The 27388-nt window shown below is 48.3% G+C and overlaps 1 protein-coding gene across 1 annotated transcript in view; it reads right to left on the bottom strand.

Annotated features, from left to right (window-relative positions):
• Window positions 1-27388, bottom strand: part of LOC119171523 (atrial natriuretic peptide receptor 1) — a 770478-nt gene that overhangs the window by 170216 nt on the left and 572874 nt on the right. Inside the window, exon 17 of the mRNA XM_075892139.1 lies at window positions 26969-27037. Within this exon, the coding sequence (XP_075748254.1) occupies window positions 26969-27037 (69 nt within the window). The remainder of the gene's footprint in view (window positions 1-26968; window positions 27038-27388) is intronic.

Below are 27388 nucleotides of genomic sequence, written 5' to 3'. Positions count from 1 at the left end.
CTTGCTTTTAAACGAAAGTTCAACCTAGATTGTTATTTCTCTTTCGCTACATCTCGTTTTACGGGAGTAGGTATTATTATTTTTAATCGAACTCTATTACGGGATCATCATGCTTTTTACGATGGAGTGGGCAGGGTTTTGGCTTTAGACAGTAGCTACTTTTCTTTCAGATTAAGGATACTGTGTGTGTATGGGCCAGAGCAAGCTGGACAGTGTAGTGACTTTTTTAGAGACCTGGATGTGTTTCTTTCTTGACGGTCGTGATGTCATTCTGATTGGCGACTTCAACTGCGTTCTAAATACGCGAACCGATGTACAAGGTCCTGGCTGGGGCCGGTCTGCTTGGAATTCACGCGAGCTGCGTCGCTTTGTCCACCACTTTTCATAACTAGACGCGCACAATGTAGTGCACGGAAATACCTTTGTTTGGATATGGCGACGTGGACGATCCCCCACAGGCTCGACCGGGCTTATATCCCATGAGGGTTAGAGGCGTTTGTCTCCAATTTATGCGTTCCGTCCTTCCCACCTTCTCCTGTGTACGTATCTGATCATCGGCCTATTGTCTTGAAGCTCGAAGTTCCATTTTCTTTTTCGGAAAAGCCATGGCGTCTTGACGTTCGGGTCCTGCAGGACGCGCGCTCAAGATCAGATTTGTCTCGCGCAGTACGAGTGTCGCTCACGGCGTCTGGTCCTGAAGATTGGGATGCGCTTAAAACACAGTGGCGCCTGCGCTGCGCAGTAGAGGGGCGTTCGCTTCGTCAACGCGTTTCTGAAGAGCTTGCTGATACTGTGATGAAGTTACGCATTGCTTTGCGCACCGATACGCCTTCTCCTCTGTTGCGAGCGTGGCGGCGTGAACTGCGTGAACGCTTTCAACGCTTGACTGCTGCTTCGTCCCTGGCAGCAGCAGCATGGCGCTGTAGACACAACCCACGTGCACATCCCGAGGTGCTGCGCTACGCGAGTCATTTGTTTTTTGGGCAATCAGAGCCATCTCTCTCTATGACAGCACAAATACCACCTGCGCAGCGGCTTCCTATGCGTGATCGATCTGTTTTCTTGGCGCATTTTGAAGCAATGTCGTGTTCGGCCATGCGGACTAACTGTGATGAAACACCGCCAATGCTTAGAAATTTGCCCCGTATTCCTCAAGAAGCTGCGGATTGCCTGCACATCCCTCCGTTGGCTGAAGAGGTAAAGGCGGCACTGAAATCTATGAAACGTGGAACGGCCCCAGGGCCAGACGGTTTTCCTGTTGAGTTTTACTTGATATTTTTGGAATGAGATTGATGCTACCTTTACCGCGGTAATCCGGCGATGCTACGAGGACGGTGTCTTTCCATCAAGTTTTCGAGATGGACGCATTGTGCTTATTCCAAAGGGTGATGCTTCCTCTGTTAATTCTGAAGATTGGAGACCTATCACGCTCCTCAACGTTGACTATAAGATATTCGCGGCAGTAGCCGTTCAACGTTTGAGGGGTCTGTTGAACACCCTGGTAGGTCATCACCAGACTTCATCAGTGCTTGGACGAGAAATACACAGCTTGTCATATACCACACGGGATATCATAGCCTATACTCTGTCACGATCTGCGCGTGGTATCCTTGTGTCTTTGGGCCAGGAAAAAGCGTTTGACAGACTAGAGCACGCGTATATCCTTAATGTGCTCACAGCTTTCGGCTTTTCTCATTCGTTTGTGGAAATGATTAAAAATACGTACACTGGTCTGAAAAGCACACTAGTTCTCGATGGCTGGGAAAGTGCCGCTTTTTCCATAACACATGGGGTCCGTCATGGATGTCCATTGTCTCCTGTGCTATTTGTCCTCAACCTTGAGCCATACTTGCGTGCTCTTGATGCGGATTCACGTGTCCGGGGTCTTGCGCTTCCTCGTAGCGGTGTCGTGAAAGTCACAGCTTTCGCTGATGATATAACCTTGTACCTTTCAGATGAAGATAGCCTTTCACGCAGCCTGCGTGTATTTTCCCAGTAAGGCGACATTTCAGGTGCAGCGTTGAACATCTCCAAATCCCGGTTTTTGTTCATTGGCTCTCCAAACTCCAGGCTTAGCGCTGGTTTTCCCATTCAGCCGGCCGCGTCTTTTCGTATTTTAGGTATTTTATACAACCACTACGGCATTTGCGAATCTGTTTGGTTAAACGCTCTCGAAGAAGTAAGACTGAAAATTCAGGATGCACGGGATTTTGACTTCCCGCTTCTTGACCGGAGGTACCTAGCGCAGACTGTATTTTGCGGTCGCATTTGGTACCTTTCTCACGCCGTGAAACCATCTTTACGTATCGTGCGATCACTGCAGTCTGCTTTGTGTTCCTTTTTTTAGCCAGCCGGCACTGAGTTGGTCTCTCGCGCAGCACTGGGACAGCAGCGTTCTCAGGGAGGCTTTGCTTTCCCTTCAGTGTCCATACGCTGTCGGCTTCTTGCACTGCGCTTTCTTTTGCGCCGAGTGCAAGGGGAGAAATCTCCCGCACGAACGCTTGCATATTACTTTCTGGGTACTCACCTTCGGCACTTGATGCCCAATGTGCAACTTAACAGGGGGCCGCAGTCAATAACGCTTCCTGCGTTTTATGCAACAACTGTTGCATTTTTTTTTGCCATGTCAAGTCGAGCTGTCCTGGCATAGATGTTTTGAACAACCACATAGTTGAGACAACTGCTGCTTTGTTGCTTCCGTTGGTCCCGCCAGCCCGCCGTGCTCGCTCTAGACGGGTGTCTTGGAGCACCTTAACGGCTTCTTTTCTGCCTGGACACATCCGGAACTTCATGTGGGGCCTGGGATGGGGTGTGCTTCCCACTTTCGACCGCCTCGAAAGATGGAGAATAGTCCAGTCAGCAACATGTCTGAACTGCTCCCTTCGGGAAACAAATCAGCATTTTCTGAGGCATTGTGTCATTCATTGCTCGCGTTTTTTGGAGAGCCGTACATGCCGGATTTCACTGCCTCAGAGTAAATCGCTTCGTTTCTTCTGGGCGTTGTTCGCGAGGCCGCTTCGCTTGTCTTCTCATTGTTGCCGGCTGTTCCTACCTCTGGCGCAACCGCTGCGAGGCGGTTGCAGCGGGCCGCCGCCGCCGCGCGCTCTACCCAATCCTAGAACGATTGTACTCGGAGCTGCTGTCTATTTTGTCGGAGGAGCTCTTCTTCCTCGGTGAAGAGGAATTTCTTCGGTACTGGTCTTGCCCTTTTGTGTCGGTCTATGACGGATGAGTGATACTTGTCTTTCGGCCGGCCTGGTATCGGTAGGCTGATCTGTCAATGCGCCGGCAGAAATGGCATGCCAACATGTAAATATTGAAAATGTACATATTTATGTTTTATTTGTGTCTCTTGTTTACCTTGAAGTATTTTTTGTGGTTGTGTTTGTGTGAAGCATCGAATGTACATGTTCTTTCAACGTCATCTCATATGCATGTTCATGTAAATGACGTCTGTTTTGTCATCATTGTTAGAGTATGTCTAAGAAAGAAATGTTCTGTTGAGTGTTATTGACGTTTGTGGCAATAAATTTTTTCTAAACAGAAACACCGACTTCAGCGGCGTTGGTTGGTTCATCTTGCTATGCAAGACCATGACAAGCTTGGTCAGGCTAACGATAGCTCAGTCACTTTTTTCACAAAATATGGACGTAATACCATATTTGGTGTATCCGAAACTAGCGAGACGGCTACGAGTGCATCATGAGCGGTATGTTGTCACGTTCTTATATGACGCGCATGTCATGGAGGTGACGCTAGTCATATGCCTTCGTCATCCGTTGACGTCATGGAGGTGGAAATATTGTAGGCCCGTGTGCTCAGATTTGAGTGCACAATAAAGAACCTCAGGAGGTCGAAATTTCGGGAGCCCTCCACTACGGCGTCTCTCATAATCATATGGTGGTTTTGGGACGTTAAACACCACATATCAATCAATCAATCCGTTGACGTCACGTAACACCAAATTTGGTATACGTGGAGCTAGTGAAACGGCCGCGAATGCATCATGAAAGTGGCATGTAATCATGTTCGTACATGACACGTATCTCATAATTATCATGATTGCACCAGTCAAGTACTTTCGTCATCCATTCCCATTCCGCGATACTGAATTTGGTATTATAGCGAGCAAAACGACCGTGAGCGCACCTTGAGCGTGGCCTGTAGTCAAGAATTTCATGGCATGCACCTCATCTGTTAGGGCCTGTGATTTATGTTCGCCATAGAGTCATGTCATACCGTACAAGTTTTGCAAAATATCATTTGAACGAAACCACCGCAAGAGCAGCAACACCATGAATTGTAAATCATGACATTCATGACATACATGTTAATATTTCCATGTTAGGACTACCCAGACTAGTCGCCATACAGTCATGTTATGTCATACCAATTTTAATATCGATACCATTATCGAAACCATCAGGAGAGCTAAAAGTCATAGGCGGCTAGATAGATAGATAGATAGATAGATAGATAGATAGATAGATAGATAGATAGATAGATAGATAGATAGATAGATCTATCTGTCTGTCTGTCTGTCTGTCTGTCTGTCCGCCTACGACTTTTAGCTCTCCTGGCCGTTTAGATAATGGTATCAATACCAAACTTGGTATGGCATAACATGCCTGTATGAAAAACATATGTCACTAGTCATAATATGAAACTATTGACATGCGTGTCATGTAACAGCATGACTACATGCCACGCTTATGACGCGCTCACGGCCGTTTCGCTAGCGTCACATATACCAAATTTAGTATTAAGGTACGTGAATGGATGACAAAGGTATGTGACTGGTGCAAACATGATAAACATGAGATGCGTGTCATGTAACAACATGACTACATGCTACGCTCATGATGCGCTCGCGGCCGTATCGCTAGCTTCACATGTACCAAAGTCGTTATTACGCGACGTAAACGGACGACATAGGTAAATGACACATCCAAACATGATAATCATGACATGCGTGTCATGTACCAACATGACTACATTCCACACTCATGATGCGCTCATGGCGGTTTCGCTAGCTTCACATATGCCAAAATTTGGTATTACGGTACGTCAATGGATAACGAAGGTATGTGACTGGTGCAAACATGATAATCATGAGATTCGTGCCATGTGAGAACATAACAACATGCCACAGTCAAGGCGTCAATACATTTCGACATGACGCGATGCGCGTTCTAACGGGCGTTCATTTCGTCGCGTCACGCCGGCGCTGCCACGCCAGGCACCGTTTCTGCCATATAGGCACCGCACACTGACCAGAGAGAGCTGCGTTGTTCACACTGTCCCGTCTCAAAGTTTCTAACATTCACCGTTAGGGGCATGCAGAAAAGAAACGCGTGCTCGCGTCCCCAATATATCCCGGGCACAATCCGCTGACATACGCAGGGCGCGAGGCGTGCGCGTCGCATTTAATTTTTACCGATGCCGTCTCAAGGTTTTTAGATGCGGAGCATCTAATACTCGAGGCTTGTAGTGCGGCGCCGTCCGCAAGCTTCCTCCTCCTTCTTCCACCATCTGTGCATCCCTTCCTCCTCTACACACCGCGTGCGCTTCTCCTCTTCACGAACATTCGCTAGCCGTATAATGTAGCGCGCATGCGCCGTCACGCTTCGAGAACATCGGCAGCTGACGCGCGCGCATGCACCGTCGCGCCTCGAGAACATCGGCAGCTGACGCGCGCGCGTGCGCCGTTGCGCTTCTCCCCCTTCTCGAACATTCGACAGCTGACAGTGCATGCGCCGTCGCGCTGTATATATACTCAAAGTCGGTGCTCGCTCGCTCAGTTGCCGCTCGTCGGTTGGTTTGTACGGCGCGTCGACGTCCGAGGTCGCAATGATCGACGTCCCTTCGACCAGCGCCGGCCAAAGTGTTGGCGGAACCGCAACCAAGTCGTCGTCCGAAGACAAGGCAGCGCGGAGAAGAGCTCGCGACGCCGAACGTAAACGTCGGCGTCGAGCGGAAGATGCTCAACTTAGAGAACGTGAAGCCGCTGAGAGACGTCAGCGTCGAGCAGCAGCACCGGATTCGGCCGCTTTGAAACGTAAGCGTCGACAAGAGGACCCGGACTTTCGAAAACGGGAAGCCGAGTGCAAGCGCCGGCGACTGGAGGCCGATCCCGATGCTGCCCGCGAGCGCAAGCGCGCCGAGGTAGCGGCGTGGCGCGCCAAGCAGTATGCCACGCCCAACGCTCGCTTCAAGCGCGACTTCCTCGACCGAAGCTTCGGCCACACCTGCAAGGTGTGTGATCGTCTTTGGTTCGATAACAACTTAACTCGGATCGGCAACATTCAGAACAACTCCAAAGCGTTGTCGGTTCTTTGCGATACGTTTGGAAAGGGCACCGACTATGCCGACTACGTCGTGTGTGCTACGTGCAAGCAGTCGTTGATTGCCGGTCGAGTTCCCTCGGCTAGCGTGAGTTACGCTCCGCATCCTCCTCAGTGTTCCCCCGAGGGAAGCTGCGGGCAATTTTTTGTTTTTTTTTTTTTCATCGGCTAGGCTATGCATTCTGGCGCTGCAGTCAGACTGGAAAACTCGACTTAACGGTGCCTATACTTGTAGCTGTGCGCCGCGCTGCGTTGCTTTCACGAATGCGCATTTCACCACTTCCGGCACCCCTCCGTCACGAAAAGAAAGAAACGCAGTGTTGGCTGGGTAACGCATCGGTGCGAAAAGAAGCATGCCGCATTTCGCGCCGGTTGTTTGCCGCGTCGACGGACGCTGGTCGTGCAGGTCGCGCCTGGCGTCAGACTATAGAGTTCTCGCGTTTTGCTAACGTAGCGTCCCTGTGTCCATTGTGCGCGCGCGTCAAAGCTAGATTGGAGTATACACCTTTTCACAGGAAGGAAAAAACACCGCCATGATGGGCTGTGCGCGGGTGTACAAGGGCTAAGGGCGCAGCGTTTCCAGTGCGTTTTCGAGGGGACGCGCCAATTCGCCCAGCCCAAGGAGGGCTATGGCGGCGCCAAGGGAGGCGTTTATGAAAAGGTGAATAGGCATCGTACGGTCGAGTTTTTTCGTGCGACTGAAGCGCCAGAACGCAGTGCCTAGCGGAGAACAAACGCAATAATAGGTTGGGGTCAGTCCAAATGGAACGCGATGCCCGCGTAAGTGACCGGTTTGCAGCAGCTATACACGGGGACGCGTGCGCGCGTCCGTTTTCTGAGTGCCCCTAACGACCAACGCCAGCAGACTTAGGATGGGCTAGTGCCAGCAACGCAGCTCGCTCTGATCAGCGCATGGTGCCTACATGATACCCTCGCGGCCGTTTTGATAGCTCCACGTATACCAACTTTGGTGTAACGTGACGTCAATAGATGACGAAAATATATGACTGATGCAAACATGATAATCCTGACACGCGTGCCATGTAAGAACATGACAACATACCACGCTCATTGCGTCCTGGCGGAGGTTTGGCTAGCTTCACATATACTATATTTGGACCTGAATAGATGACGAAGGTAAACGACACATCCAAACACAATAGCCATGACACGGAAGTCATGTACGGCATCTATCTTCCGCCTCGTATCGTTCTGCTGACTTTAAAATGACATATAAAGATTTCTCATTCGTGCTTCGCTTATCATCGATTCCCACTGTACGTGAGATCTGCCAATTTTTTATTGAAAAGCCAGGAGCGCATCTAATGCCCGTCCAGTGCATACCAGTTGTTACAAATACTTGTGCGTGTGCACGTATGTACAGAGCAGCTGGAGGGTGTAATCAACGCATCTTAGGAACATTTCACACTTGACCAGTTGTAGCCACTTTCTCTAGAACGCGGCCTAGCCGAAAGGCGCTGTTTCGGGACACCTCACCAGTAGAACACTCACTTTTCAGGAAGATTTACGCACCGCACTAGAATCACCTGGCATCAAGATTGTCAAAATCGGTACATTAAAAAAAAAAAGCTGTTATCGCAGTGCTGCTCGTCAAGCGTTCGTACCAGTCTGGTCGTTGGCTTTCGTTGCGTATGCACAAGCAGGCTGTAATCACTCGTCGCAACGTCACGCCCAGTGGTCACTGACAGGATGCAGCAAGAAGCGCGTTTATTTTTTTTTTTATTTTTTTTATTCATAGTACCCCTAAAGGCCCTCGTGAGAGGGTATTACATAGGGGGGTTACATGAGCAAAATAAACAATAAACGCCAAAAACGAGAAAAAAGTAAAAAAAATTCAAATTAAATACAGACTAAGGTTGAGATATATGTTATAACTAGTAATTGGTAAAGACAGCAAAAAATAGAGAAAAGAATAGGCAACAAATCATTAGAATACAGATGAGTACCTAGTGAACAACCTATGAAAATGCAAGAAAAAATAATCAATACACTTGAAAAAAAAGTTTACTGTGTCACAGCACGAACAAAAGACGTTCGAAGAACTGGACGCGAGACGCCATGGCTAGTGGCGTAAATTTAGCCTCCTATATTTTTTTTGTGCCCGCGCATTAGCGCTAAATACATACGCGCCATCCGTCCCTTATAGTTTTGGCGCTCGCCGCCAGATGCCGCACCGATCCCATAATAACAGCAGACGACGCGGCCTATGCACGCTTGCGTTTATGACGGTCTAGAAACCGTCTACATTGCATTGGATTATGCGTATACGTTAAGAAGTGCGCACACACCAAATTTTTAACACAAGCACTGTATGCAGAATGCAATGTGAGCTTTGTTATTTGATTTCGCGCTCAAAGCTTGAGCACTTTTCGAGACAATGGTTTGACATGAAAATCTTTTGCCAAGTCGTGTTTGTCAGTCACACTCGTCGCACTCGTCATTCTATCTTAATGGAAAAAAAGGTAAATTTTCAGCTTAAGTTCTCTGCCATTTACGGCGCACTGTCCATATTTTATTTTTCCAATATTTATTTTTGTCCTTTCTCTCTAATTTTCTGCCACCAATACTCTAACCGTCTCTTACTTATTTCAATCGCGGGTGTGTTCAGCTTTCCATTGTTGTCCCTAAAACCCAAGGCTTCCTGTAGGCTCGTGCCCAAACGTACACCTGGGTGGATATCTCCACATTCAATCAGAACATGCTCCGCCGTTTCCTTATCTTTCCCGCAGCATGTGCATTGTTCTTCTTCTTTACTGAATCTTGCTTTATAACTACGCGTTCTAAGGCAACCCGATCTCGCTTCAAACAGTAAAGCGCTTCCCCTTGAATTATCGTAAAATGCCTCCCTCCTTATTTCATTTTTGCCCTTTCGGTAGTTACTCAAAGCCGGTTTTTTCTCCATAGCTGCCATCCATTCTCTCGTTTTGCGCCTCGGCGCTCCGCCAGGAGCGCTCGCATCCCATAATAGCTCGGGGGACGGCGCTGAGGGACCGACCGCTCGGGCACAAAGTTATAGAGGAGGCTATGGTAAAATATAGAATTGCACAACGTTGCCAGTTCAGTAACGCACATCCCCCTTGCTATTGTGCTGTACCGTTTATGTTCATAAAGGTAATCGCTTATTCTACAACTCATTTCGTTCCATTTTGTTTTATTTGCATCTATTCACCGTAGCAACTGAACCCAAACATTTGCTCTTTGATAAAAGATTTGAACCTTGTAGGGGGCGCTCCAGGAACACAAGCGAGGAAGAAAGGGAAAGGTGTCGCTACCTTGGAAACTTGCTTCAACTAGGGACGTTAGACGACGCGCATTCATTGCGTCATCTCACTGGTAGTGCTGAAGGACGACAGTTTCCCGATGGCCTCCGAGATGCTGGGCGCGCGGCGGGTTTCTCTCCAGCCGTCACAATTGCACAGAGAGAGCGTGTTTACAAGAGGTGGGAGTGGCCCACTCTTTGCTCCGCACCGCGGCGCTCCTTCGTATGGTCGGAAAGTTGCCGCGCTGTTGGCAGAGCTTGCATGTGGCAAAGAAAAAAAAAATGGTTTTGCGCTTTTATATAACTTCGTGATCACTTGGCAATGTCGGGCCAAGGTGTACGAGGCTAAGTCAGTGGTTCACCGTATATTTTTCAAATGGGCTTTCTTTTTTTTGCTGCTGATTTGCGCCGCCCCTATTTGAGCGCATATAATTGCGATGCTTCTGCAGGAGATCTGCATGTGCTGGAAACTTACTGTACTTCGAAGTTTGCAGGCTGTATAGTATAGAAGGCACTGGCGAAGAAAAAAATGACAGCCTAATCAACAAGCGAAGTCAGAAGAGTGCCGTGTTCTACGCTCATGGGTTACACTTGATTAAGTGGGTTGCTTTTTTTTTCATTTCATTTAACTAGCATTGCTTTTCACTGTAAAATCGTTTCAAGATTCTTCCCGTCGAGCCGCAGAAGCAGGATAGAAGGAGGAGGGTGAAGGTGGTCGCCGTGCGTCTAGACTATATGTCTAGACGCATGGCGTTCAGTTGAGTTCAGTCTCGACTATGTCTAGACTGAACGTTCGCCGGTTCTGCAACGACCACGGTCTGGTTACAGGCACGTATTGGTCACTTATAATCGCCTATTCACACTCTGATTTTTACGGTGTTCAGTGGATACGTTGGGCAATGTAAGAACGAACATCGAAGTGTTTCAATTGTTCAATGCTTACACAACACGCGTTCATAGCTTGATGTACCGGTATGAAACACTGCAGTGTTACATAGCAGTGAAAATGTGCCCTTTTTCTTTCTTCAGTAGTCTACGATGGCGAATACTCAGTTTTCATTAAAAAGACACCGTTATGCTACATATGCGACACTTAGATCTCTAGGCACTCGAGAGTGCAGTAAATGAATAAGACACAGGTATTGCCATTCTGGTACCAAAATATCATCAAAATTCAAACGACAAAAATGAGACGCTGACAACTCAGGCACTTACGCTGTGAAAGACGTGGGGAGTGAACGTAGGTTGGCTAATCGAAGCCTTTATTCCGGCAAAATTTCTTCTCCTACCTTATTTCAATTAAATGACCAGGCCACTCAGTTATCCTGAGTGCAACTGCGCTTCGTTTGACTACGTCATAAATATCCGTACGCGATATAATATTTAACTTTTGAGTCCGGATAGTAGAGTAATATGATTGAACGATGATAATTAGCCCAGTTTTCTTCCATACAAGTCTGCAGAATTATGGAATGCTAGAATGCATGTATATTTTTTAAATCGAGGTATTTAGCGCCGAGACAAAACGTAGCGTAATGAAAAAAAAGTAATACTTCCACATACGAGTCGATACCTCCTTACAATTACCTATCAAAAAATGCAGCAGCTGCCATGTTTTTTTTTCTTAAGTTGGACCTAAATAAATGCAGTAACATAAAGAAACATACTTTCCTTCAGTTCAGCCAGAAGATTCTGGCGGTGATTGTTGCTCGTACGCAGCATAATAATAATAAAAAAACATGCGCACACCATAGAATCCTGTGCGCTTTGCTTTCTGCCGCGATCACCGGATGTATAAATTGATAAATGTATCCGGCTGCGCCCTTTAGATCGGGCGAGGGCTCACACCACCTAGGCATAAAGTTAAGTACTATCACTATGTGTTGAAGAATTCAATTTCTCTCGCGCCTTGAATATAGCCACCAATAAATTAGCCTCCTCCTGGTTATTTCTACCCGTTTGAAGTCTATTTTCCTTTCACAGTCTCTAAACCACAATGTTTAAAAAACTTTTGCACCATCATCTTTGACCATAGGGTAGAGCCCTTTACAGAACATTATCAAATGCTCCTGTCCTTGCATTTATTGTAAATGAATGCTGAAATAAAGAATCGGAATCAGAAAATGTTCAGCTGCTTCCTCCTCTTCTTCACACGCACTAAATAATGTATCTGTGCCTTGGTATTTGGCTCGGTACGTCTTGGTCCGCAATACTCCCGTTCTGGCCTCGAACAGCAGAGAAATACCCCAATAATTATAATAAATCTTTTATTTTGAAATTGCCTGATTAAAAGTTCGGTAGGTCTATGTTGATGATTTTGTAAACATTCCAATCTTCTACATGTCCCTCTCGGTTTCCTTCACCTTCGTCTTAACCGAGTTTCTTTAGGATTCATATTCTGCTATCGTCTAAATACTTGCTTGAAGATTTTCGAGTTCGCTTTTTCCAATTAGTATCAGCATTTTTTATGTACAAGTAGCTGAAACTTTCTAAGCCCAACGCTCTTCTTTCATTTTTTTCAAACACCCCTCAAATTTTATCTCTCTGCTAGCTTCCCTGCACTCGAACGATGTCCATCCCATGTCACCCTGTACCCCCTGATTTGGGGTGTTCCCGTATACTCCCAAAGACACTCTACATATGCCACGTTGTTTAATTTCAAATCTTGCTTGAACCTCTGGTCTCATGCACAAGACCACATTACCGAACGTCAAACCGGGGACTATTACACCTTTACAAATTTTTCTCACAACGTCATACCTATTGTAGTTACAGAATGCCCTATTTCGCATTACAACTGTATTCCTATTACCCCAAGTCATTACGTATCTTTCGTGCTCTCTTAGGTACTCAGCCTTGCTATTCATCCAGATGGCAAAATATTTGTATTTATCAACTATTTCTAGCGTGACTTCCTATATCTTATGCTCGCTGCCTTCGTTATCATTAAAAGTCATGATTGCCGATTTTTTCCTACTTTAAATTTAACCTACCTCCCTCAATACAGCACATGTCTATGAATCTCTGCAGATCTGCCTTGTTGTCAGCTATTAATATCATCTGCATACATCAATGCTGGCAATTACTGTTCAACGTGTTTTCCTTGCTTGGCAAAAGAAAGACTGAAGTCGAGTCGACTCTCTTCTAATTTGGTTTCTAGTCCCCGTGGGTAGAGCATAAAACACAAAGGTGACAAGAGACATCCCTGTAGAAGCCCGTGTTGTATTTCTATAGGTTTTGATACCTGTTCTTTCTTATTTTTATCTACCTTGTTACTTTTATACATATCCTTTATAAGATGCGTGACTACATCTTCCACATCTAGTGTGTCCAATATTCGCCACAAGCCTTCTTGAATTACACTATCGTAAGCTCCTTTGATATCTAAAAATACCAGCCACAGGGGCCTGTATTCTTTTTCCTCTATTTCAATACACTGAATCAATGAAAACAGATTGTCTTCCCACCTCCTTCGTTTACGGAACCAAGTTTGTAGTTCTCCCAGCACCTCCTCACTCTGCACCCATGTCTGTAGTTTTGCCTTCACTATCTGCATCACCAGCCTGTAAACTACTGTTGTCACTGTTCTACAACGCTAGTTGTTTATGTCAGCTTTGTCCCCCTCTCCTTTATAGAACATGCTCATCCTGCTTAGTTTCCACCCATTGGGGGCTTCACCATTCATTATTGCTTCGCTCGCTGCCTGTGTTAAGGTTTGCTGAGAGTTATGTCCTAGTTCCTTCATTAGCATACTTTAGATGCCGTCACGGCCTGTTGATATGCTGTTAGGAACCCCCTTCTCTGCCCTTTCCTACGTTGTCCCAGTGGAGCCACTGCACTAATTGGTTCATCCTCATCTGGTATGGTGCGTGCAGCGATTTCTCGGTGTTAAAATTTTTCTGTCATCACTGTTGTTATATATTTAATTGCCTCATCCCCTTCTAGTATAACCCCTTGAACTTTGGTCATAAACCTCTGTTCCATGCTTGTCCTATTGTTCAGAGAATTGAGATGGTTCCAAAACTTTGCAGCTGCCTTTTTATCCTTTTTTCTTTACTTCAACCATCCATTGGGCCCCTTTCTTCTAACTTTTTCACTGATCAGATTCGACGCTTCCCTCCTGCAACTCAAAATGTTATGCCATTTATTTTCGTGACATCATCTTCTGGTTCACCCATCTGTTTAGCACACATGTGTTCCCTGGAGGCTTCCTGACGTCTTCCTATGGCTCTCTTAACTTCCTAATGCCACCAGCTCTTGGGTTTTTGTCTCCTTTTTCCGGTTGATTTGATTCGTGCCTTATCAAGCTCTAACTCAAACAATTGAGTTAGATTTGATAATGTCCCCTCTGTTTTAGTATCCTCGATGATTATTTTCTCAATCTCTTAATTTGCTATTTCTATTTGCCTTTATGAATAAATATTACTATGTGGTTGCTCATTATGCCTCCTTCCCATTTTCATTGTTCTTCTAAAACTTGGCTTTATACGTTTGTGATCACTATACGTAAGCTCGTGGACCCATATTCATACACTTATCACCCTTAGTCGATCATGCATGTTATGTGACATTATTGCGTAGTCTATTGTCGACTGCAGCCTTCCCACCTCCCATGTTATCTGCTTTTCGCATTTCTCGGTACCGTTGAAAATGATTAAATCATGCCTGTCACACATATCTATTAGCATTCTGCCTGTTGCGTCAGTATATCCATCCATATCTTCTATGTGTGCATTCATATCTCCCAATAAAATTACCTCACACTTTTCTCCTAATTCTTCTATGTCATTTTGTATGCACTGCACTATTTCTTGGTTTTCATCTCTGGCTTTTGCCCCAGTCCAAAAGTATACAAAAGCCAGGAACGCCATTTGTCCTGCCACTTTCCCTTTTAGTCATAAATGTTCCTTGCACTCCTGCTTGATCCTTTGCCAGTCTGTACTTTTATGAATGAATGCCCCTATGCCACCCTCCTTCCTGCTGCCTTCTGCTTTTTTAAAATATTCCCATGCGTAGTTCGGATTGTTAGGTGGCTGTTCCATGTCCCTAAGATGTGTTTCTACATACACATATACTCTCAGCCTCTACTCCCTTAGCTGTTCTTCCATCTCTTCTCACTTCAGCCTACTCCTGCCACCCTGCATGTTAATGTACCCTACGTCTGAATTGACTCAGCCCTCGTGGCTACGTCGATTTCTGCCCCGGGCTCTACGTGTCTTAGATATTGGTGCCACTTTGGAATCGTTTCTCTCTGTAGCATCTGTCAAAGAGTCCCCTTGGCTGTTTTCCTCGTTGCTAGTTATCCAGGACCCTGAAGGGCCTGCGTGCCCCACAACAAGGCTATAGCTGCAAGTCACCAACCCACCGCATGATCTAGCCTCCTATCGACACAAAGTCGTCCTCGTTGGAAACCACCTCACCTATGCACCTTTCTTTTATTTCCACTACCTCAAAGCGTTTCTCTCGACATCTGTCATATCTCTTTGTTTGCGTCGACAACTGCTCTTTGCATGTTGCCGTCACGCACCAGTACATCTGGTATCATGCATATTACTATCTATACCTGAGAAGAATGGCACACGTGTCATCGGCCCCATTCGCCAGCGTGGTCGCTAGTCCTGCCGATTCTTCATTTAAGACATCCTTTAGACTTCCCGCAATTATCACGAAGTTTCGTCCATTAGCTTTAGGGTTGAGCTTTGCGCTCGCTTGCCTCATGACTCTCACCTGTCTGGGCAAATTTAAACTCAGATTGACCAGGTAAATCATGGAAGCAGAACAAATTAGGGCGAACGCAAGCACGTATATCAGTGTTCCTTCAGTAGCACTAAATGAAAAAGAGGTGCCTTTTTTGAGCAGTTGAAGTAGATAAACACACCTTTTGTGGGGGGGGGGGGGGTGGCACATTGCAGTGATAGTTGGTTGCACCTGCGCGTTTCGGTGTTCTCTTGCAATGAATGTTTTCTAGCAAAAGCGTGGTTGTAAGTTGAAAGTCTTTCCTATCAAGTGCTTCCTTTCTTTTACCTTTTGCACCCATATATTTTCACATTATGATACTCCTTCATTTTGCTGGGGAGCGAGGCGATCGGGACGGCAGGAGAAAAACACGCTCAGCGCCTACCATCTCGGAGGCCATGGTTCCCACGCGATTGCCATCGGCAGCGGTAAGTGGTAGATATAAATAGGTTGAGGTTGGAACGTTGAAGAAGATGCTCCTTCATGGCTCAGTGACTAACGCCTCGCACCCACAATTCAAAGGTGGGAGGTTTGATTCCACGCGCCGCAGTCTTTTTCTAGATTATTGAAGACAATAGTCTTTCTTGGGGTACATCGACGCAGAAATTTTTGTCTGTCTGTTTATCTTCTTGTCCACCAAAACGATACCCGAAACGGCCAAAATCCAACCACATCCACAGCGTCCAAAAATATTGCTCTGGTTTCTGCGTTCATACTTGTGAGATTGTCGAATGAAAAGAAAATATTGCGCATATACGAGGAACAAGATGAACACGGCAATACTACATGTGGTGTGTTTTAGATGCGGAAGCATCTTATACTCGCGCCTTGTAGTGCGCCGTCCGCGCCGTCCGCGCCGTCCGCACCGCTTCTCGAACATTCGACAGCTGACGCGCGCGCATGCGCCGTCGCGCCGTCGCCCACTCTTCCACCATCTGTGCATCCCTTCCTCCTCTACACACCGCGCGTGCTTCACTCCTCCACCATCTGTGCACCCTTCCTCCTCTACACACCGCGTTCGACATCTACAATTCTCCTGATTCTCCAGTGGACGCGCATGTGGCGTCGCGCTTCGAGAACATTCAACAGCTGACAGTGCATGCGCCGTCGAGCTGTATATATACTCAAGGTCGGTGCTCGCTCGCTCAGTTGCCGCTCGTCGGTTGGTTTGTACGGCGCGTCGACGTCCAAGGTCGCGGTGAAATGAATTCCAACGAATCCACAAACACAATGATCGACGTCCCTTCGACCAGCGCCGCCCTTTCGCATACGTGTGTACGTGTTCACTCATTTAACACCCCCTCCTACAACCACGTTAACCAATTTAGCCATCGACCCAAGTAAGTCGCAATTTAACACCCCATTTCACAACCACGTTAACCAATTTAGCCATCGACCCAAGTAAGTCGCACTTTAACACCCCGTTAACCAATTATATGCTCCGCATCCTCCTCAGTGTTCCCCCGAGGGAAGCTGCGGGCAATTTTTTTTTCCCACCCGAGGAGCCATACGTAAGTAAGTCTTAGGACCATAGCGTTTATCACACTACGCTGAGAATGCAACGCTATGCACGGAAAGGGAAGCGTTATTATACGCTTTGCTAACACTACAAGGTGCACGTGGCGCTTCCCCGTGGCGTTGCATTCTACACTATATGACCTCCGAGACAGGCGTGCATACCGTGCGCTTACCATATCAGAAGCCATCTTTTCGTTTTCCAAGGTAACTGCCAAATGGCGCTCATGTCTTACACGCTAGAGTGCCTCGATGCACTTGTACGCCTCCCCTGCGCGCGTCGAGGCGCTCCCTCCAGAATCCTATTCACCTATTTTTTCGGGCAAAACATCAAATAAACGTTTTGTTCAGACTCTCCAGGCGCAAGACTATCGTTTTTCGACGACATTTGCAGTGAAACATGCCGATACGGGGCCAAGTTTTTTTTTTCTTTCTTGGGTTTTCATATATATAGTGCACATATACGGTGAATGACGCCGACGGCAAAATCCAGCCGAGAGTTTCCATATAATTGCCAACGCAATAAAAAAAAAACTCGGATGATTCATTATAATTCAACTAAGACAAGTCCATGTAAGGCAAAAATTATCTTTTTTTTTTCCTAGTAGACGCATTGTCACAACTACCAGACCAACCACCGGAAGCTTTCTGCACCTAAATATACGACGAACGTGATCGCGGACGAATCAGTCACGTGACATGCAACACGATTATGATCTCTTCGCAGCCAGCATTCACATGGCAGGAAATAAATTGGCAGATACAACGTACAGTGGGAATCGCTGATGAGCGAAGCACGGATGAGGAAGGTTTATATGCTACTTCAAAGTCAGCAGAACGTTACGAGGTGGAGGTAAATGATGTCGTACATGACTTCCGTATAAATATTATCATGTTTGGATGTGTCATTTACCTTCGTCATCTATTCACGTCAGTCACGTGGTACGAAATTTAGTATTTGTAGCGCTGGTGAAACGGCTGCCAGCACGCTATGAGCGCGGCAGGTTGTCATGTTCTTACGTGACACGTGTGTCAGGATTATCATGTTCGCACCAGCCATGTACTTTCGCCATCCATTGACGTAACACAACACCAAAGTTGGTACATGTGGAGCTAGCAAAACGACCGCGAGTGCATTATGAAGGGCCCAATATACTCCAAGGTAGCGTTGACGCGCGCGCACACTGGGCACAGCGACACGCGACAGCGACACAGCGAAACGCGAGAATTCTATAGTATCGCGCCAGGCGCGACCGGCACGACCAGCGTCCGTCGGCGCGGCAAACAACCGGCGCGAAATGCGACATGCTGCATTTCATGCCGATGCGTTACCCAGACAACATTGCGTTTCTCTCTTTTCGTGAAGGAGGGATGGCGGACGCGCTGAAACGACTATACGTCAAAGCAACGCAGCGTGGCGCGCGCCTGCGAGTATATGGCAGGAACGGCGCCAAGCATGGCAATGCCGGCGTGATGCGACGAAATGAACGCCAGCGACCACGCGCACCACGTCACGTCGAAATGTATTGGTGTCTTGACTGTGGCGTGTAGTCATGTTCGCACATGACACGCATTTCACGATTATCATGTTTGCACCAGTCACATACCCTCGTCATCCATTGACGTACCGTAATACCAAATTTAGTATGTGAAGCTAAGGAAACGGCCGCGAGCATATCATGAGTGTGGCATGTATTCATGTTGTTACATGGCACACATGTCGTCATTATCATGTTTGGATATGTCATTTACTTATGTCATCTTTTCGCGTCACGTAATACCGAGTTCGGCACATGTTAGGCTAGCGAAACGGCCGCGAGCGCACCATGAGCGTGGCATGTAGTCATGTTGCTACATGACACGCATCTCATAATTATCATGTTCGTACCAGTCACATACCTTTGTAATCTATTAACGTAATGTAATACTAAATTTGGTATATGGGACGATAGTGGAACGGCCGCGAGCGCATCATGAGCGTGGCATGCAGTAATGTTGTTACATGACACGCGTGTCATGATTTTCATGTTATGACTGGTCAAATACGTTCTTCATACAGTCATATTATCCCATGCCAAGTTTGGTATTATACCATTATCCAAACGGCCCGGAGAGCTAAAAGTGGTAGGTGGATAGATAGATAGATAGATAGATAGATAGATAGATAGATAGATAGATAGATAGATAGATAGATAGATAGATAGATAGATAGATAGATAGATAGATAGATAGATAGATAGATAGATAGATAGATAGATAGATAGATAGATATGCTCAAAGTCGCCGAAGTTCGCTAAGAAATGTTTAGCATTTAAAAATTCACGCTGCAAGCGAGGATTTTGGCATTGTGCCCCGATGATCCCAAGTGTGATTTGGGCCTCTGTCATTTCATGAATCACTCTTCGAGAACCGAAGCGGGGATGCGGAAATGGCTGACGTATGGTTACGTTGTACTCATTCCGCGGGCTCGAATCGTGATTTCAAATGTAGTGTGAGTGCAACTTGAAGCGGTTTCGAACTGCCGTGAACCAAACAAAACCACCACTGCTTCTCTGCCCAAATGCAGCCATTTCTAAAGACAAGGCGCTTCTGTACCTGCAATGTAGCTGACGAGTGGAATAATCGCCCTAAGCTACATGCATGTTATGGGAGATATCAGGCTTCAACTGAAAGGGACAGCTCCTTTGTGCCTTGTAAGTTGATGGACGAAGATACAAAATGGCCATCATGGTTAGTATTCCAGTAAGTGCCATTCATGAGCTGCTGAGCGAGACGCAGCTCGAAGATTGTTGCAACTGCTCGACACCACCACTCACGCAAGCTTTGAGAAGTCTTGCTTGAGAAGAATAGCGTTACTACCGTGGCTTCATCGTTGACAAGATTTAGTGTATAGGACCACGCACACAGCTTGCATACGAGTTCTGTTAAACACCAAATGTGCTGCTCGACTGTAATTCCCCGAACCGATTCACAGCGTGCGGAGTCATGTGTGAAAAAAATTGCTCGCAGCTTCCCTCGGGGGAACACTGAGGAGGATGCGGAGCATATAATTGGTTAACGGGGTGTTAAAGTGCGACTTACTTGGGTCGATGGCTAAATTGGTTAACGTGGTTGTGAAATGGGGTGTTAAATTGCGACTTACTTGGGTCGATGGCTAAATTGGTTAACGTGGTTGTAGGAGGGGGTGTTAAATGAGTGAACACGTACACACGTATGCGAAAGGGCGGCGCTGGTCGAAGGGACGTCGATCATTGTGTTTGTGGATTCGTTGGAATTCATTTCACCGCGACCTTGGACGTCGACGCGCCGTACAAACCAACCGACGAGCGGCAACTGAGCGAGCGAGCGCCGACCTTGAGTATATATACAGCTCGACGGCGCATGCACTGTCAGCTGTTGAATGTTCTCGAAGCGCGACGCCACATGCGCGTCCACTGGTAGTAGTAAACAACTTTATTAAGGCAGCTGACGGTTTCCTAAGTGGCGAGGGCTGTCAGGCCATGCCTGGTCGCCACCTCGTCAGCGCGTTTGATGGCCCGGAGCTGGGTGTCCAGGCTTGTGGTCGTGAGGATTCTCTCCCAGGCCTCACTTGAAGGTGACTGTCCTAGGAGGTTTGGTGGGGGAGGGTCCTTGCTGCATCCCCAGATGATGTGATCCAAGGTTGCGGTCTGGGTCTTGCAAAGGGTGCACGTAGATGTGAATAAGGCAGGGTATATGTGCCTGTATATGTACGGGGAAGGGAATGAGTTCGTTTGAAGCCGCCGCCAAGTGATTTGTTGAGCTTTGTTTAGTTCCGGGTGCGGGGGTGGTCTGGTTTGCCTTGATAGCTTGTAGTACTGTGTGATGTCGTGAAAGGTGATGAGTGCTTCAGTTGCTTCGATATCGTGGTCCGAAGTCTGGCCCACCGCTCGGCATACGAGTCCTCGAGCTTGTCTGTGGGCGGCTTCGTTGCCCGGGTTTCCTGCGTGCGCTGGGACCCAGATGAGTTGGATTAAACGAGGATCGTCATCGTCGGTGCTGCTGGCAGTAGTGTCGCCTGAGGCGTTGCGTGCCGCTCGGGGCAGAGGACGGAGGATGCGCGCCGTGGTTGGGGAAACAGTGCCCCGGGCAAATCGGATGATAGCAGATTTGGAGTCACTGATAATTGTTTCAAAACCGGCCATTGCGGCGAGTGCTATGGCAGCTTCTTCGGCCTCGGTTGGGTCTTGTGTGCGTATGGAGCCGGCGCACCTCGTGGTAGGCTCTATATCGACTGGGGTACGTTTCGACGAGACGTTGATTGCAAAGGCTTGTTTGGGGGTTGGGTAGCTTGCCGCGTCGACGTGAGCCACTTTTGTGTTCGTACCATAGGTATTGTGAAGGTTTCTGGCGCGGGCTGATCGTCTACCGTCATGAATGCCGGCCAGCATGTTTTTCGGCAGCGGCTGCACAATGAAGCGCTGTCTGAGGAGAGGCGGTAGCGAGATGAAGTCTTGTCCGCTTGGTGACGAGGGAATTCCGATTCGTTGAAGTATCCATCTTCCGGTTTTACTACCACGCAATCGTTCAATTTGTGCAGTTCGGTGAGCCTCGATAAGTTCATCTATTGTATTGTGAATTCCAAGGCTGAGGAGGTGCATGGTCGATGTGGTGCGGGAGAGGCCCAAAGCGATCTTGTGGACTGTGCGAATAAGTCTGTCTACTTTTTCTTTTTCAGCCTGGAGGAGTCGTAGGTACGATAAGGCATAAGTTATTCTTGTGGTTACGAAGGCGTTTAACAGCTGGAGAAGTTCCTTTTCTTTCATGCCGTGTTTCCGCGCGGAGATTCTTCCTAACAGACGGGCAGTCTGAGTGACGGTGACCGCAAGCCTCTCTAGTGCGACGGTATTGCCCCTGCCGGCTTGTACGTGAAGGCCGAGTACCCGCATGTGCTGCACTATCGGTATTTCGGATCCGGCCATTCTGAGAGTGATGGTTGGTAGTGGCGGGTGTTTAACCTTACGGTAGTCAGGAGGACGAAGAAGGAGGAGTTCAGATTTCTCCACTGAGCATTCGAGACCTGCACACGCGACGTATCCGGCCACTGTGTCCACAGCACGTTGCAGTGCCTCCTCGATCTGTCCGTCGGAGCCAGTAGTGGTCCATACCGTCACGTCGTCCGCGTATAGGGTGTGTCGGATATTGGGTATGCAGTCTAGTAACTGTGGGAGTTGGCTCATTACAAGGTTGAAGAGGAAAGGTGAGAGAACAGCTCCCTGTGGCGTGCCTTTGTTGGATAGGGCAAGTCTCTTCGTGGCGTTGCTGTCAATCAGGGAAAGTTCCACAGTACGGCCTTGGAGGAAAGAGCACACGTAGTTGTAAATGCGTTCCCCAGGGTTTGTTGAAGCCAAGTGCTGGGCTATCGCTTCATGTGTTACGTTATCGAACGCCTTGCGTAGGTCTATGCCTAGCATTGCTCGCGTGCCCGCGCGTACGGGGTCTTTCAACAAATCGTGGTAGATTTGTACGAGGGCGTCTTGAGTAGATAAGTGGGCGCGAAAACCGAGCATGGTTGGGGGGAAAAGGTCTTGCTCTTCTGCAAGTGTTTCTAGCCGAGCCAAGACCACGTGCTCAAATAGTTTGCCAAGGCATGAAGTTAACGAGATGGGGCGAAGATTTGATAAGTCTGCCTTTTTTCCGGGCTTTGGTATAAACACTATTTTCGCGTGCTTCCATTCTTCTGGTATATTTCCGGCATGCCAGCAGTCATTGAAATATTCAGTAAGGGCAGTTACTGACCTTGCGTCTAGGTTGCGGATTGTTTTGTTCGAGACGCCGTCTGGACCTGGTGCCGAAGTTGTGCGAAGCTTTAGAATGGCTGCATACACTTCGGCTTCTGTGATGTCGGCATCAAGAGTTGGATTTGGTTTACCTTCATAGGGTGGTAACGGTGTCGCTGGTTGATGGGCTTGGTTGATGTATTTGTCCGCCAGTTCAATTAGTAGATCTTCGTCTGATCCGGGGTGTTGGTGGACAAGTCGCTTAAGTCTGTGCCGTGCGGCTGTTTTCGAGTCGTCGGGATCCAGTAAGTGGCGTAACAGGTGCCACGTCTTCTTGTTGCCTAGCTGTCCGTTGAGTCCGCTGCACAGCTGGCCCCATTGTTGGCGGGCGAGGTAGGTACTGTGTCGCTCAATTTCTTCAGAGAGGGCCTGTATGCGGCGACGCAATTTCTTATTGTAGCGCTGCTTCTGCCATCTGCGCAGCAGGCTGGCGTGTGCGTCCCACATGTGGAGAAGACGAGAGTCTGTGGCAGGCGTTTCCTCTGCTGCTTTACTTTCGCGCGTTGTGCGTCGCACGTGGTCGTTTAGGGAGGCTGTCCATTCCTTGAGGTTTGTTATGCGTTCTGGGGCTTCACTTTCACGGATGTCTCTAAATTTTGGCCACTCCGTGATTTGAGCGAGGGCGTTGTGTACTCTCTTGCCAGCGGACGTCTGTACCTGGATGGCAATGATGTAGTGGTCACTACCAGCGAGTTGACAGGTGTTCTCCCATCTGGCCTGCGCAATATTCTTGCAGTATGTGAGATCGGGTGACGTGTCCCTACACACGCTGTTTCCTATGCGGGTTGGTGACTGCTGCAGGTCATTTAGTAGAGTGAGCCGGAGGTCCTGACCGAGTTGCCATAGCTTCTTGCCTCGTTTGTTCGCCTGCAGGTAGCCCCAGTCAGGGTGCCTGGCGTTGAAATCGCCCAGTATAAGCAGTTGTGCGCCTCGAGAAAGTGATGTGGTTTTCTGGAAGAGCAGGTTGAAGTCGTCGGCGCGTGCCCGGGGTGCGCAATATACGTTGAGGATGAAGACTGATTGGTGCGAGCGTTTTCGCGGAAGAATTTCAACGACCGTGTGTGGAATGTCCGAGAATTCTAAGTCGTGTTGTTTCGCCGTGAGGCTCTTGTGGACGAGCGTGCCTGTACTTGGGGCTTCTTGGTTGTGCGAGTCGGTGAATTGTTGGAAAGCGATGTATCCAGGGAGTGAGACAGAAGCCATTGTTTCTTGTAGTGCGATGACGTCTGGAGGCGTTTGGCAATTGGGCAGTTGTGTTTCTTGTACGAGTAGCTGCAGGTGGGCTTTCTTTTTACGAAAGCCCCTGCAGTTCCACTGCCATATAGTCAAGTGGGTGCTGGCCATGATGCAGCAGCTGGAGCATTACTTGAGGCCGTCGTGGGTTCGCTGTGCTGGGTGGAAGAGTGAGAGGTCACTCGGTTGCGTGTGATAGCTGGTGCTCTGGCCATGCTTTGCTTGATTACTGCAAAACTGGTGTCTGTGGCAGTTCTGAGTGCTTCTAATCCGGCTACGGTGTTGTTTACGGTGGCTTCCATGTTTGAGAACCGTGTCTCTATGTTCGTTAGGCGTGAGTCTACGGTTGCGAAGGCTTCTGTTACGGCGGCACGAACGGCGTTGACGACCGTGGTTTGGACTGTCGTGCGGAGGGCTTCAGCAACGGATGCGTTGACCATTTCAATAATTCGCGCCGTCATGTCCTCTTCGGATTGCAGCGTTTCCGTGGAAGTCGTTGCTTTGCGTTTGGCTGCTGCGGGTGGTTGGGGCTGTTGAGTTGAATTATGCACGGACTGGCTGGCCTTTGCCAGTTTACTTTCTAGGGAGCGGTTCTGCGCAAGGAGCACTTCGATCTGAGCTTGTTGCGTCGCCATTTGGGATTTTAACGCATTGATTGTTTGCGTAAGTTCCTTGACGAGCGGGTCATGCGTTGAGGCGCACGGTTTCGATGGCTGCGGGGGAGATGATGGCAGCGGAGACGCTGCGCTTGGCGCCCATGCTACACTAGGGTTGCTTGGTGGTGCTTTGGATATATCAGCATGTGGGATGCGACTTGATGATCGGGTTCTTGATTTGGACCTAGAGTGGGAGGCTGCTTGACCCTGGCGAGATCGTGACTTCGATCGGCTGTCGCGTTTCGTCGGCGTTTGTGATGTCCCGAAACTGGGGTAGTTACGCTCGTCCAAGGCAGGCGGGCTATCGTCATTTGAGGTTTGCTGCGTCGCTGGTGACTCGGTTTGTAGCGTCTTTCCTGCTTGTGCTGCGTTAAGTGGTTCAGACTTTTTGGCGAAGCGGTACTCGCATCTTGAGCTGTTCGTCATGTGTCCTCCTTGACAGACGATACAGCGTGCTTGGCATGTTGGTGGCGTTCCTTGCGGCGGTGGCTCGTGGTCTTCTCCGCAACGCGGGCAGCGTCGGCGCCTAGGTTGAGGGCACACATCGGAGCGGTGCCCGGTCTTCCGGCAGTTGAAGCATGCGTCTACTTTGGGATGGAAAGGGTATACTCGAATGAGACCTCCACGGTGTAGAAGCCATCTAGGTAGGTGGTCCCCGAGCAGCGTTATAAGTAAATTCTTCGTTTTTCCCATGCGTCGGCCACCTACTATTTGGTAGTCAGGGTTGCTGTCTTGAAGGTCCTTCAGCGTCTCATCATCGGTGGGGAACGTGTGGGCGTAGAAAGAAATGCCTCGTATCGCGTCGTCTGGTGGCGGGGCGTACATGTGTAGCTCAATCTGCCGGTCTTCTCCGAGGAGGATTGATGTGATGCGTTGGTACGCGATTGCTCGGTCGGTGGTTGCCACACTAACGGTGAAAGTGTTATTCCTTGGGTGTATGCGTAGTTGATCACGCTTGGCTGGGTCCAGGTCACACAGAGATGCCGCTTTAAGCAGTGCTCTCTGCAAGTCTCCGGGTGATGTGCGCGTGAGGTCAATGGGTGTCTTGGGGCGTCCCACGATGTGGTACGTGTGCGACGGCAGTCTTGGCAAGGGATGGCGTTTCAGTTCCGGCGGCGGCCGGGGGGTTGGTGGAGTTTTGGGGGCTTTGCTTACTTGCGCGTCGTTCATTTGGGCTTGTTGCTTAAGTGCCTGGTGACGTTTCGCCTGGGCTCGGAAACCTTGAGGTGGTGTCCAGGAATCGTCTGACCATTCTTCGAGAGAGATTTCGACGCCGTCGACCTCGATTTCCATGTCGGCTAGTGTCCCAGCGGCCGCGACAGCGGCGTTCGGTGTAGCGTCGCTAGGCTTAGGCGTCCAGTGGCGGATCTTGCCGGCGTGGCGTGAAAAGATGAAAAGCTTACTTGAAAATTGTGACCAATATCTGTCGGAAAGTTGTATCCTCGGGACCGGTATGATTTGCAGAAACCATTCGTACAAGAAATCTTGAGCTATGGCACGTCTTCCTACTGAAACATCGGAAAACTCCGGAGCTCGGTGCAGACGCGTCCGATCGCGTCGATTCTCCCGCGTCCACTGGAGAATCAGGAGAATTGTAGATGTCGAACGCGGTGTGTAGAGGAGGAAGGGTGCACAGATGGTGGAGGAGTGAAGCACGCGCGGTGTGTAGAGGAGGAAGGGATGCACAGATGGTGGAAGAGTGGGCGACGGCGCGACGGCGCATGCGCGCGCGTCAGCTGTCGAATGTTCGAGAAGCGGTGTGGACGGCGCGGACGGCGCGGACGGCGCACTACAAGGCGCGAGTATAAGATGCTTCCGCATCTAAAACTGCTGTTACGTCGACGGCAACGGTGACTTTTTCCTTTTCGCCAATGAAGGGAAGCCTACCACACGCAGCCCTGCCTGCTGTATTTCTATTCCTTCTAGGATTCACTGCATCTGTAGTTGACCCACCTATTACCAAGCTACGATCTCACGAGATGACGTCATCATGGGACGTTATGGAATGGAGCGTCATACGATCATGTCATAATGACGCCACAAGTTTTCCAGATCTGCGACCTCCTGATGCCTAAGGAGGACGACAATTCTTAGCATCCCTCCTGTTGTCCTTGACACCGCGGGACGCCATCGCCGACTGTCAATTTTCGCGCTTGTAGATGCATCTAAGGCCTTTAGAAATTCTCTAAAGTTACCTACTGAAATATTGATTGAAGAGTAAGACTTGTTGTTTTGCGAGTCGGTTAACATAAAAGGGGTATTTAAGACAGCAAGCTTCAAAATTCGAGAAAAACGTCGGGACAACCTTTCTGCTCCCTGTTACTTCCTTTCCAGAATTTTTCTTTTTTCACTCCGTTCTTTCATGAATGAGCAGCTTTAATGCACATGAAATTTATAGATTGTTACCTTGTAAACGTCGAAGTTTTCAATCACAGAATCGAAACAGGTGTAAAGGTCGTTGAGCAAGTCCACCACCTAAAAAAAATGAGATGCAAAACGGGCAATCACTTACTAAGCATAATATACATGGGCACATAATTAATAAGTCATGAAGACAACTTTTGTGAAGTGCTGAATTTTTCTCACGAATAAAAATATGGTTGTCTCACTAATGACCAATAAGAGTGCTCGACTCCCAGTTAAGGAATAAGTTGCCTAATCGAGTCCACCCCCTTCTCCCGAAGAGTTTGGCCGGCAAGCCTATTGAGTCTGGTGTGGTCATCAAAATTTATCGCTCACGGCATGGGCCTTATCATTACTATTACACATAAAAAGCGCTTAACCTGCGACAAAAGATAATGAAAGGATATCAATTCCAGAAGCAAA

The sequence above is a fragment of the Rhipicephalus microplus genome, chromosome 4 (assembly GCF_043290135.1).
Source record: "Rhipicephalus microplus isolate Deutch F79 chromosome 4, USDA_Rmic, whole genome shotgun sequence".
Classification (NCBI taxonomy): domain Eukaryota; kingdom Metazoa; phylum Arthropoda; class Arachnida; order Ixodida; family Ixodidae; genus Rhipicephalus; species Rhipicephalus microplus.
Note: the sequence above shows the minus strand (reverse complement) of the source record. Positions and strands in the feature narration are given on the sequence as shown.